Source organism: Syngnathus acus, chromosome 2 (genome assembly GCF_901709675.1).
Source record: "Syngnathus acus chromosome 2, fSynAcu1.2, whole genome shotgun sequence".
Classification (NCBI taxonomy): domain Eukaryota; kingdom Metazoa; phylum Chordata; class Actinopteri; order Syngnathiformes; family Syngnathidae; genus Syngnathus; species Syngnathus acus.
This window is the reverse complement of record NC_051088.1, coordinates 8370655-8384062: the sequence shown is the minus strand read 5'-3', so window position 1 is coordinate 8384062 and position 13408 is coordinate 8370655. Positions and strand designations below refer to the sequence as shown.

The 13408-nt window shown below is 42.0% G+C and overlaps 1 protein-coding gene across 1 annotated transcript; it reads left to right on the top strand.

Moving 5' to 3' along the window:
• Positions 1-158: 158 nt before the first annotated feature.
• Positions 159-13083, top strand: noc2l (NOC2-like nucleolar associated transcriptional repressor). Its single transcript, XM_037272613.1, has 18 exons — positions 159-316; positions 605-736; positions 813-1002; positions 1074-1305; positions 2391-2481; positions 2586-2664; positions 2794-2904; positions 3062-3175; positions 3260-3448; positions 4021-4160; positions 4285-4396; positions 5908-6021; positions 6680-6781; positions 7355-7498; positions 8906-9019; positions 9194-9332; positions 11350-11436; positions 12890-13083. Exons 1-18 carry the CDS (start codon positions 303-305, stop codon positions 13024-13026), a joined length of 2241 nt encoding a protein of 746 aa, XP_037128508.1. The 5' UTR covers positions 159-302; the 3' UTR covers positions 13027-13083.
• Positions 13084-13408: the final 325 nt, after the last annotated feature.

Genomic DNA, 13408 nt, shown 5'->3' with positions numbered 1-13408 from the left:
CTCGTGAATTAAATTAAAAGCTCGAATGCAGCGTCACAACCCAATTCGAGAGATGTTTAGGTTGTCGTGCTCGCCGAATGATATATATTTTTAAATGAACATATTTCACGACTAATACGTGCAATTTGGGGGGGTGGCGGGGGGCTTCAACCACTGCATATATTTGCGGTAATGACATGCACATTTGATAAGATAAACAAAATGCATTGCGCCAGCATCCGCGGTTGTCCGTGAAACACAAAACCAACACCACCCGGAGCATTGTGGGTAGTCGAGCTTTGGCGTCACATGTTGAATCCAGCATGGCAGGGAAACGGTGTGTTCTCTTTCATAATCTTTTTTTTAGTTTGTCTTGTATATCTTTGACACTCTTCACTCGATTGCAATAGCACCTGATTTTATGGTTTGGTAATGTTGGACAGCGAAAATGATTTGTTTAAGGTGATTGGTGTGCGATGTGGTCTGTAATGTGCTAGCTTGAGGGAGTCCTCGCTAGCTGTTGCTAACAACAAACCGTAGGGCATGCTACCTGCACTGCATATGAAATTTGCTGAAATCGTTTCTTTTCGATGTCGATACTTGAAACTATTTTTGTTTGTCGTAGAAAACTAGAGGACCTCACTTTGGATGAGTTCTTGCGGACGGGCTTGGATTCAGATGACGAAGAGGAGCCTGAAGATGAAATCCCCAAACAAAATGGACAGAAGATAGAGGACAAAAAGAAAGATAACAATAAGTAATTATCATGTTTGTTGTTTCAAATACCCAAATTCAAATCTTACAAGTTTAACAATGCGTATTTTCGTCTTTAGGGGTGAAGTGAAGCAGGGTAAAGCGTCTCAACACAAGGAACAGCTGTCCAGATTAAAAAATAAAGATCCAGAGTTTTACCAGTTTCTGCAGGAAAATGACAAAACCCTCCTCAATTTTAATGACACTGATAGCTCAGAGGATGAGGACAAGGATGAGGACCAGTACCACAGATTGCCATCCATGCTGGAGGTGGGACCAACATCATTATTTATATTACACATAAACTATTCTCCAACAACTAAATCATCCTTAACATATAGGAGGCCAGTGATGAGGAGGTGCAAGAGGCTCAGCAAGGTTCTAAGAAATCCAAGAAGACAGACAATACCATTAAAGTAACTGAAAAAATGATCCGGGAATGGAAAGCTTCTGTAAAAACGGAACCTACCCCTCGCCTCATCAGAACGATCACCCAAGCCTTCAAGGCTGCTGTTGCTACGACTAAGGGTGAAGGAGCTATTCAGTGCAAATACACGGTGGATGACAGTTCAGGTAAGATCACCGAATCTTTCTGCTCTTTCTCATGATGTAATATTATTAACACTCTAATTCTAGTTTCTAGAACTAATCTATCTTGTGATTTGTATCCCCTCTAACTTCATGGAAAACGATTCTCAATGAAAGTATTCTTAGGCAGATTACGCAAGACATGGTAGTCACAATACCAAAATTTGAGTACCATACCATACTATACTGCATAAAGTACCTAATTTCTGGTACCGAACCGGGACCTCCCCAAAAATCAAAACATTCAGCAGGAATTGCAAAATTCAAACTGTCAAAATAACTTGTTCAAAATATTAGGATCTACTTTACAAGAAAATAACATTGTAAACATAAAAACTTATTAACTTGAGCACACATTAATATTGTGAAACACTGTTGAACACAAAAATAATGCCTGGGTTATGTGTTCATATAAACGCACTGATTACATGTATGTACATGTATGCAGTTTCTGTGTCAGCTTTTACATTGCATGCCTTATTCTTGACCTGTGCTTTGACGTCATCCATTGTTAATATTGACAAAACATTTTCACTGTTACTGTCAAGCAAATATTTTAATTTAATTGCCAACGAGCCAGGAGCTAATGTTGCTTTGAGTGTCTGTCCATGCATTTGTAGTCGAATGCCCTGTCAAATTCTACAATTTGGGGACAAAATAATTCACAGCTTCGCTTTTAACGGTGAATGTGGTGCTGCCAACAAAAGAGGGCAGCTCGAACTAATGAAAAAATATATATAAAACCAACCCCAACTACAATGGTCCACCAGATGGCGCCAAAGTTTAACTTTACTATTGGAAATAAAACTAGCCATTATCTTAATCAAATATACGTATATAGCCCATTTCACAACAACTGTAGCTGTAACAAAGCACTTTATATATAAAATAATAGTACAATCAGAAAACGTTCACCCCCCCCAAATAAAAAAAACAACTGTGAATATGTGAGTTTGTGAATGCTGAACAGTCAATTTGTGGGAGTTCACTGTTAGCGTCCGTTCACTGCCTTTGATATGCTTTTATTGGTGTAACACTAACAACAACACGTTCTCCAACTCTCTCTGCAGTGTTTAACTCGCTGGTTCTCTTCTGCATCCGAGACATTCATGGCGCCTTTCAGCAGATGCTTGACTTAAAGGCTGATACAGACACAAAACAGTATGCCAGACGTCTCATATCAGTCAAATCCTACCAGTGTCTGTGTACATAAGTGTCAATAGAAATAAATCCTTGACTTTCACTTCTGTTACTTTTGTTAATAGGCTGGTGCTGCCACAAACTAGTAGAAAATGGCAGAAGAATCAATTAGACATCAAGATGTATCTCAGCGGCGTCATTCAGGTTTGTTTGCCGCCATTACTGTGTCATGTCGTTCGCAGAGAATCAACTTCTTTTGTGGCATTTATTCAAAAGTTTCTAACTTTACTAAAGCACTTGTGTGTCGTTTTCATTGATGCTCTCCTTCCACAGTTGTTATCCTGTCTAACTGAGGCCACAGTCACCAGCGCTGTCCTGCGACACATCAATCAACTTGTACCTTATTTTCTTTGTCTTTCCAAACAGTGTCGGTATCTGGTTAAGGTAGGTTTGATGCGAGATGGAAGTAACATCGCAATAGTTTGTTAATCTCCATAAGGAAATGAACAATGTGTCACCACCACCATCATTGCCTCGTTCATCGTTGTCATGTCATAATTGCAATGTTTTTGTTCATTCGTGTCACGTCTGTCGTATTCAGCAATTGATAAAGCAATGGAGCACCGGAGAGGAGACAAGTCGGGTCCTTGCCTTTTTGACCCTCAACAAAATCTGCAGACACAAGCAAGAACCTTATCTTGTCCCCATTCTGAAGGTGAGTAACAAAACAGATATGATGAGTCATGATTTCAACAAGGATTCTTCTTAAAAAAATGTATGTAACTTTGTCTCTCCCCAGCAAATGTACATTTCATATGTGCAAAACTGCAAATTCACATCTCCCAATGTGCTGCCCATGATCAACTTCATGCAGCGCACGCTAACAGAGATGTACGCCCTGGACACGCAGGCAACTTACCAGCATGCCTTTATCTACATCCGACAACTCGCCATTCACCTTAGGAATGCCATGACCGTGAAGAAAAAGGTTGGTGATCATGTGAAAGGGGTCATGGGAAAGTATCCTACCAGACCAAAGGAATATTTGAAATGTTTTCAGCAGTACCTTTTGTTTTAGGCCACTCTGAGGTCACATTGGCTCCATCAAAACATTAGTTCATTTCCCTGCTCTTGGTTGGGTTGTCCTAAATGTTTTTATCAATGGCAATTCAGCCCTTCTGTAACCAGAAAAAATATAATTTAGAGAAAAGATTTGATTAAGGATAATTAATCTGGAGTTTTGATTTGACATTAAAGACTCATTCAATGTTAAAGTGGATTGTTTTTGAGTGATTATGTGGCATGCATGTATATAAATAAAGGTAGAGGCCGACGCGTTTAAATATTTAACTTTTTATCATTTGTGGTCCACCATATGCTACCATCAAAGAGTTATAACAATTCCGTAGGTCCTTCGATTCAAGTCTGTGGAACCTCCTCAATGTGTGATTCTCACTCTTTGATGCATGTTTAAAAGATGCTCCTTACAATGGTGGCATGGCATCAACTCCCAAGTGGTACCGTCAAGAGATGAGTCCTCTGAAAGTCTGTGTTCCTTAGGAAACCTACCAGTCAGTCTACAACTGGCAGTACATCCACTGTCTCTACCTGTGGTGTCGTGTCCTTGGCACCCTGCACCCCAGTGATGTCCTCCAACCTCTCATCTATCCACTTTGCCAAGTCATCACTGGTACCATCAAGTAAGTACCTTTAGTTTATCGCACTTATTTCATCCAATGTTCCCCGTTGGATTTTTTTGCCCTGCTGTAAGTTTTACCAACAGCAGGTGGCAACATTGATCACTGTGTCGTGTCCCATCAACAGGTTGGTGCCCACATCAAGATATTATCCTCTGAGGATGCATTGTTGCCGAGCCCTCACGCTGCTATCAAGCAGCACCAATACATTTGTTCCGGTTCTCCCTTTCCTCGTTGAGGTGAGACTCCTTTCTACTGTCGTGCCTCATTTGTCCCCTTCAAAGGTGTGTGTGGCCAAAGTCGCCTGCACAATGTTTTATAGTGTATTGTATTTAAGTATTCTTTTTGACACCTCAAAATAAGGTCCAAGTATGCCATATTTTTGACTGTCGCAGATAAATGTAAATAAGAGTAAGGCCCTTTTGGTGAGGTGAATTTCAGTGTTTTGTACAAAACTGGTCTGCACTAAAACGCCCTCCAATGCTTCGCAGGTGTTCACCAACACACACACGCATGCACACACTTTTTGAGTCGCATATCGTTATTGTAAATTGAGACAATGTCAAGGTTGATTTGCCAGAATGTTTTGTTGACTGGATGTAAAGTTTCCATCCTTAAGAGGAGTGTGTTTGCTTAAGCTTTGTTGCCTTACAAATAGAACGTCACCAACTGACAACGTTGTCACAGGGCCTGTGCCTTGTTTGAGAGAAGGAAGGATTTTTTGGGCTCCCAGCAACGACTAGCTTCCCCCTATAGGAGTGGTCTTTGTGTGGTTTTGTGTTTTGGCTTTGTAGCAGTTTGACAGAAGCGATAAAGTCATGGTTGTAGTTCACACTCTGGTCTGAACATGCTGTGTAGACCACATCCTGTCTGCCTATGACCCCCCCCCCCCCCTCTTTCATGCACAGGCCATGCCCCATTTAACTAATTCACCCACCTCCATCCCCAACATTAAAACCATTTGTGATGCACTTTTTTTTTTCCTCTGCTGTTTCTCTTGTTAAAGGTAAACTGAAGTGCGCTGCTACTGGTTTAATTAGCGCAACAGTGGCATAAGCCCCCCTCCCACACACACACACACACATCCATCTCTGCTGTGTCTGTGCATTCTTGCTTCTCCACATGGGGGTGTACAAGTTGGGGCTTTCGCATCACCAGTGTGTGCGTGCTGGTCTGTGTGTGTGCGCACGTGCGTGCCTGCATCAGGGTTGGTCCATGCTGTCCCACTTCCCCCTGGTTCCCCCGTCAGACCGCCACCACATCCTCTGTTTATAGAGACAGCAGCGGCCAGCGACGCCGCTCTGCTTCGCACATACTGAGCGCATTAACGACCACACAGGCACACAGAACCACACAATGATAAGCGGGTGTCAGAAATAGCTTCAAACATGGACACAGCAGATTTTCACTTGTGCGCCATGAGCCAAAAGCTAAAGCATGTGGACGAATAGTCAACACACTGCCTGGAATGTTCTTTCACATCCTAAGAAATGTGGCGCATAACCGTTGCATAAAGTGACGAAATGAATGTTAGGTTGCACTTCACTATGTTATATATTGCCGGTCGTTAACACATTACATAAATGAGAAGGCAACTAGTCACATTTGGTCTACTTTTTAATGTAATGAATGAGTAGCATTTGAAGAGTTTAATAAATTGGTCGAGATCTGAAATTCCACAGTGGCATTCTTGCGCACAATGGCATCGATGCTGCTGGTTCGCAATTCATGTTAATGCTTTGCTTCACAGATCTTTCAGCAAGTGGACTTCAACAAGAAACCAGCACGGATGAGTAAGAAGCCCATCAACTTTGCAGTCATCCTTAAGCTTAACAATGTCAACCTGATGGAGAAAGCATACAAGGTATCAAAGTGTCCTTGAAGGTCACATGCAATAACAGTGTATCGTATTTAAGCTAGTTGGGTTGCATAGAACATATTGTAAAAAGATTTTAAAAAATTGGGATTGACTTGTCTTATAAAAAAATTGTGTAACTGATGTATTTCAAATACAATAATCACATATGCACTGTACAGTATAAGATTGTCACATTGGTGTAAATTGAAAGATGACCACAGTTGGACCTGTGCATCTGATCTTTGTTGCACTGAGGAAGAACAGCTGAGCTGATGAGTGATTCAGGCCTTGGCTAATGTTGTTTTCATTTCACACATCTGAAACTATGTGGCAAGTGCGTGTGTGCTTGTGCACATAAGGGGATTGAGCACTTAAACCCTTCCAGACCTCTAAAACTGTCCCTAAGTCACCACGCTCAATGTTGTGGCCAAGAGGATTGCAGCACGGTCCTCTGGGATTATTCCCGCACGGCTTGTAATGGCCCTTTTTTCACACCGGGCTGTCACCTGGCACACAAAGACAGAGCCTCTTGTCGTTTACAAATGTAGATTGCGTTTTTTGTAAATTGGGTTATTTAAAAAAAAAGAAAATTAAATATTTAGCTTGTCATGATGTCAAGCTTGACTCTGTATGTGTTTTTTTTTTTTTGTTTATCCTGTTGTAGGACGGACTGATCGACCAGCTTTATGATCTGATGCTGGAATATTTCCACACTCAGGCCAGTTCCATAGGCTTCCCAGAGCTCACTCTGCCCACTGTCCTTCAGGTAACATAGACTAATTGTTCCTATCATTACCAAGTGTCCATGTCCTCTGCGGTGACGTTACACTCTCTTCAAGTAAATATGTTGACAAACATGTTCAGAAATGTATTTTTTTTCTCTTTCCAATCAATGGTTACTAATTTGTTCACTTCGGTAGGATGTCTTTGATTGTTGACTTAGCTTTTTCTGTGCCGCTGTTTTGTGTCGACCACACTAACACAAAATGGGCAGGCACTTTTCGACCTCCTGTGTGTCAGGGTATTTCGCACGGTGGGAGGCGGGTGTTAAGTTTTACACGCACACGTAGAAACTGTTCAGAGAGTAACTACACTTTTAATTGTGCGTTAACCCGCTCGTCTGTGGGGAATGGGATTCATGAAAAAAAAAGATCAGTCTTAATGGATACACCTTGATAGTATTTCCATTGCTAGTGGACACACGTTTTTTTTAATGTGAACTAATAAACATGCTCTGGTAATGCCTATAATTGAAAATGTTCCCAAATTGATCCTCCAAACTGTGTCCAAGTGCTGTTTTTCTCACCACCGCTCAACACTAACCTGCTTCCTCTTCCAGCTGAAAGCGTTCCTGAAAGAATGCAAAGTGGCCAATTACTGCAAGTCGGTGCGCCAGCTGCTTGAGAAGGTGCAAGAGAACAGCAACTACATCACAGCAAGACGACAAAACGCCAACTTCGGAGTGGCCGATGCGAGCGCTGTGGTGAGTTGAGAAAACCATAGGGCTACTGGGTTCTTGTTATTTGAAGTAACTCTTGTCTCACTCGATTTGGCCTCAGTGTGCAGATGCTTCACGTCAGTCCTCTCAAGCATTGAGCCATGAACCAGTTACGTGTCAGACATATTTTCACGGACCGGCCTTTAAAGTCCGGGGGGTAAATATGACGAAATAAAATGATACGACTGGCATAAAACCAAATATAAACCACATTAATTGTCATGTGTGGCCTGGGGTTGCTTAGCTCTTTGTCCCTTGCGGACTGCCATAGATTTTTTATTAGGGTTTTTTTTGTAGATGCTACATTTATTTATATATTTTTTCTGTGGGACCCGGTACCAAATGACCCACTGACCGGTACCGCTTCGCGGCCCGGTGGTTGGGGACCTCTGCTCTCAAGGATACAAGTTTATGCAATCTGTGTGAGCGAAATGAGCCTACTAGTTTTGGATGATATCTATCTGATGCATGATACATAATGGGATTAAGGGTCACATTATTCCTTTATCATCGCTCAGTTAAACAGCAATCGCATGCCAGGTTTGTAGCACACTATTTCAAATTCCACCCGTACAACATTATTTTTGCATGTCACAAATCATCAGCGGGCCCTAAGTGGTCATGAAAAGCGTGGTCTTAGTGTTTATAAGTAGACGAGGCAATAAGATGTGCAAACACTTCAGTGTGCTAAATGAGTAGACAGCTTGGCTCCTGCAGCGGTTTCAACGCCGCCGCCACTGCTGTCTCAGTGGATGCTGTCACCATGGTGGCCTCTTCCTGGCAGAAGAGCAGCAGTGGAGGTGTCCCTGCAGGCAGAGGAAAGGGGACGTCACCCTGCTGCTGCTGCGCAAAAGGCCACGGCCCCCTTCTGGCCAGCAGCTCCCTCTGCTACCATGCCCCTTTTGCAAGGCTCAGAGCCAACACAATTAAGGATTTAAGGCTGGTCTCCATTCCGTTTTTTTTTATTTGTTACCAACAAGGCTAAATACACAACTTGTTTTGTAGACAGCCACTAAAAACACCATTAATTTAGTTTAAAATACTTAACTGTAATACTCCTACAGGATTACTAATGTTCACTGCATTACTTTTTATCATCGATCAAATGCAAAGGATCTACGTGTTTGAGTTGCCTTTCCCTTTGTTTTTCATGAAAGTACAGTCGAAACAAGAGAAGTTTGGAGTCAGAGTGAATAAGCAGACTCAATTTCTTAGCAGAATGGACTTCAGTGGTGTCCACGTACTTTTGTCTGACGTAAGCGATAGTTGGAGATGATCACCAGCAGCCATCTGGATGACTAAGCAGGAGTGTTGTTTTGTTTGTTTGTTTGTGTGTGTTTGTTTGTTTGTTTGTTAATGTAGAGCATCTCTTTTGATCCTTTCTCTCCTTAGGTGGCATGGGAGAATGAGATTAAGAAAGAGGGAACTCCTCTAAGCAAATACTACATCCACTGGAAGAAGTTAAGAGAAAAGGAAATTCTCTTGGAGATCTCAGGCAAAGAAAGGGTGAATATCCATCATAGTACAATTTTTCTTCAACTTTCTCATAAATCAATCAAAGCGTTTACTTTGACTGGTAGCATTGCCCAGTGTTGATCATACAAAGAAGGAAACACATTTTTTATTCATATAGTAAAATGTAAAGCAATAAAGACTAACACTGTTTTTCGTTATGTGAAGATGGAAGATCTGAATTTGCCGGAGATTAAGCGTAAGAAGATTCAAGAGAGGAAAGCAGAGGACAGGAAGGAGTTTAAGGGTTTGTTTGAAAGCGACTCTGAGGATGAGGATGATGACGACACAGGGCTCAAATTCAAAGGTAAGGGGGTACATTTACAAATACACCTTGAAAATTAAGATGTCAGTTTCACGCCTGAGCCCACATGCGCTGAGCTGAGCTTTAATTGATTATCAAAATAATCAACTATTTTAAGAATTGAATAATTATTTAAAGCCATTGTTTAACTTGAAATTTTCCAAAGCATTTGATTTCAGCCTCGCAACACAAAATCTTCTCTGAGGTCTGTAGTCCTTTGTGAAAGCAGACTGATTATCTTTTGTGCTTCATCAAAATAAGACTTTTGCAAACATCTGCTTTGATTTAGGAAAATAAACAACGAACCAGTAACAAAATCAATTTCAAAAAGCTTATCGAGTAAATCATTCCCTTTTGTGTGATATTGCTGAATTGTCATTTTTATCCATAAACATCAGATGAAATTTTTTTTTTTTTATAATACACTTAAATGCAATATAACAATTTAGCCAATCCATGCAATAATCTATAAAATTGAGCATTCTAAAAATATTTGCTATTGACAATGCTAAATAATGATAAACTTATAAATCAATGGGTCGGTCATTGTCCCAGAACAGATTGTGTTCAACCTTGGAGGTTCTACAGTATGGTGAGGCACTCAAATATGTATTACCCATGTTGGCCTCTGGGGGGCGGTGTTTTGCTACATTTTGATTCGTAGAGAAAAAGCAAGAAGTTTGAAAAGATGATGCCGGCTGAAGTCGAGTTTTTGCCGTGGAGTCCATTTTTGTTATGATCCTTTGTTTTACTTCAGTGTTATGCAAATTAATCAACCTGTAAATGTTCACTTTAGATTAGAGTAGGGCCAAAAAACTTGTTTTTCTTTCATTAGCTCCCTTTGTTCATTTGTACCTTGTCCTTTTGGTGTGGTTGTCCACAGACTATACATCAGAACACATCCACAAAATGCGAAGGGGGGGTGTTGTTCTTCTCTAGGGTCACAGAGGAAAAGAGGAGTAGGCAGCAGGGATTTTTTTTCCCCTTTAATGCATCTGGACTTGATTGTTGGGAGAGTCCCCGCAAACGCACGTGCAGACGTCCCCCTCCGTACCTCCCACCCTCCTTTTGGTTGCTCTTTCCTCCGCCCAGTACAAACACAAACTGACCTCCGTCGACAGGAAGTACGGGCTCGGCTCCCTGCGGGAGTTCCTAATTCGAACCAGACCAGTGGAACAGCCAGAGGTGGCGGCTTCCTCTCTTGCTTTCATTGGCGTGCACACGCACAGATGACGGCACACGAATACAAACTTTGTTGTCCAGTCTTGAGTCTTCAGAAGCCTCTTTGTTGAGGCGCGCAGCCTTGGAACTTGCAGGAGTGGCTGATGATGTGTGTAGAATGTGGGGTAGATGTGCACCAGGTCATTTCGGGCAAACCTTAAAAGTAGTAACCGTAGAAATGTGAGGAAATCAGAGTGAGTAGGACTAAGCCATTGACCTTAGACGGTGAGAGAAGTGCCTGATGGTTGTTTTTTTTTATATCTATGTTTGTGCCTGCATTTAAGGTGTGCATACGTGTGTGTGCGTGTAGCAGACAGGAGGAAACCGCTCTGTAGTGTGTGCGTGCGTCTACTCCCTCAGCCTCTCATCACACCTCAACTTCAAAGCCTGTGAAAACCCCGTTGTCCCTTTGGCTATTCCGCACGCACACACACAGAACCTCCATCATAAGTGTTGCTATGAAACCTGCCTGCAATCTCCATTTGCTATATTTAGGCCGTGAGCCGAAGACGTCTGAAATTGCCAGTAGTAAACTGTCACGGGTGTTTGTGCGGTGCAGGCGGCGGCAGGCGACGGCGGTAATCGACTTTGGGTTCCATCTGTCGGAGGAGGGGGAAGCACACGCACACACACAGCATGCATGCACGCTTTGCAGCTGCCTCTGATGCTTGGCCCACATTGAGGTGTCTCCAAAGAACGTCAGCCATGTAGCAACGCAAACTTGGAGAAAGTCTACAGAGAGGGGAAAATGTGGTTTTATCTGCTTGTAATGTTCTCTGTCTTTCTCTTTTTTGTCTAGATAAAAAGGGCAGCCATGGGTCAGATGATGATGATGACGACGATGAAGATCTTAAAGGACAGTCTGATAAGAGCGATGGAGACTCAGGTGGGTGTAAAATAATGTGCACAGTTTACATATGTATTGATTTATTCGGATGCTTTTACCCTATTCTTTAAAATTGTACATAATGCAAGTGTAAGCTTGAGCATTGTATGGTGGAAATGTACTGAACTCACTTCACAACAAACAGCAGTTTGGTAAATAGATCTTATTTCTTTCAAAAAGAGGCTTCAAGCTATGTACCGCCGCTCCCAGTGGAAGTTTACTGTCAAATTAGACATAAAATGAGGAGAATTGCCTTAGAATGCTCCCGCTAGCTTAGTGCTGACACACAATGGAAAACCCCATTGATGGGCTCACGCTGAGCTTTGAATTTCATGTTGCTATGCTCCTTTATGCAACTACACAACGGAGGAGCAAGACTGAAACAGACAATAGCACAATACACGAGCGTCACATGATTAAACCCAGTAAGCAGGTGAGCCGTGATGGTCCTTACCTGAACGCTGGCTGTCATCTTCAGCCTTGGCAAAATGTATTTTTCTGCTTAGTTCATATTCCACAAATGCGATATTAACATACCATGTTTAGACCAACATGGGTGTATAAGTCTTATGGTGAGCAATTCTGGACTTCAACATTAAAAAGCACCAAAGCGCGATGATTATTACCTCGAAGAGTAGGCGTCGGCCGGCTGTTCCCGTGTTGCCGTCTCCAAGCTCTGCTAGCTTTGCAGTAATGGTCCTTTTCTAGTTTAAAACAACCCCAAAGCTTGAGCGTCTTTTTTTATTTTTGAGTATTGATCCATGAAAGTCGGACAGACAATGTGTCAGCCACAACTGACACGTGCGCAGTCCGCAATCATACATCACACATATTGAGGCATGAGTGTTGCCATTCAAAATTCCTCTGTGTCAATACATGCAATAATATGCTGTATGAGTCATTCTATGGGTGCAACAGTTCGCCATACCTACGGTTCGTTTCAAGTTTTAAGTGACTGTAAATATGTTTTTAGAACTCTTTTATTAACTTTTTTATAACAAGGTATAAGTGTACATACTCATGAACTCTATTATTATAATAACATTTTTTTTTTATAACAAGGTACAATACTGTAAATATGTTTTTAGAACTTTTTTTATAACAAGATACAAGTGTACGTACTGCATTTGTGTGGGCATTCCCTGCCTTCTGCTGACGTTCGGGCAACTTTCGTGCCATAATTCCTCAATTTAGAACTTTTATTTTAAATTTTTGATTTCTTTTTTTTTTGAGTGGAAAAAAGCCGCGATAAACAAACTGCGATATAGCAAGGGATTATTGTTTGAAGTATTATTTCTTTGCTTGTAAAAAATCATTGTATTTTCCCCACAGATTTATAAATGAACCCTCAATCCAGTCAATAGTACAGCAAGACAAAACTAGCTTGTCAAACTATTTTTGTGTTGTCATATCGAAACGTTAAAGTCCAATTTCTTTCTGTACTATATTCTAGATGACGAAGAGGAGGATGAAGGAGATGAGGAGGTGTCAAAGCCCGCTCAACCGCTGTCGACCTCTGCTCTCATCAAGCTGGCCGAAGGAGATGAGGATTTGGTGGAGGACCTGACGCTGTCTGACGACGATGACTGAGTGTCTCATTCCGGAAACCGTTACGTTTTATAACATGCAATAGATGTCTTTTGCTTTTTGCATAAACAATCGTATGTGTCCACGTTTGCCTTTTTTTTAGAAGTGTAACCCATTTTTGAAACCCCAGCCTTGCCTAACTTCAAACCCTTAGCTGAGATCCAGACTTGGTCTTGGAACCCAAACATTTGATGGTCCACTTGCCTTTTTTAAGTATGCAAATCTGCAGTGGTAGTACGCCTGCATGTCCATGTTGCACACCTCCCTCAGGCCAGCGCGTAGTGAGGGAGAAAGGGGGGGGGGGGTCATGCTGGGCAGGAGGCAGGCGTCGAGGCCCGAGGCAGCGGAGGCGTGCCGGCCTGGCGGGGTGACGTCTGATGCCGTG

What these genes read in the sequence shown, in the direction of transcription:
- noc2l (XM_037272613.1), top strand. An exon ending in ATCTCAGCGGCGTCATTCAG is followed by an intron (nt 2,665 to 2,793) that starts GTTTGTTTGCCG and finishes CTCCTTCCACAG; the next exon opens with TTGTTATCCTGTCTAACTGA. An exon ending in TGGCCGATGCGAGCGCTGTG is followed by an intron (nt 7,499 to 8,905) that starts GTGAGTTGAGAA and finishes TTCTCTCCTTAG; the next exon opens with GTGGCATGGGAGAATGAGAT.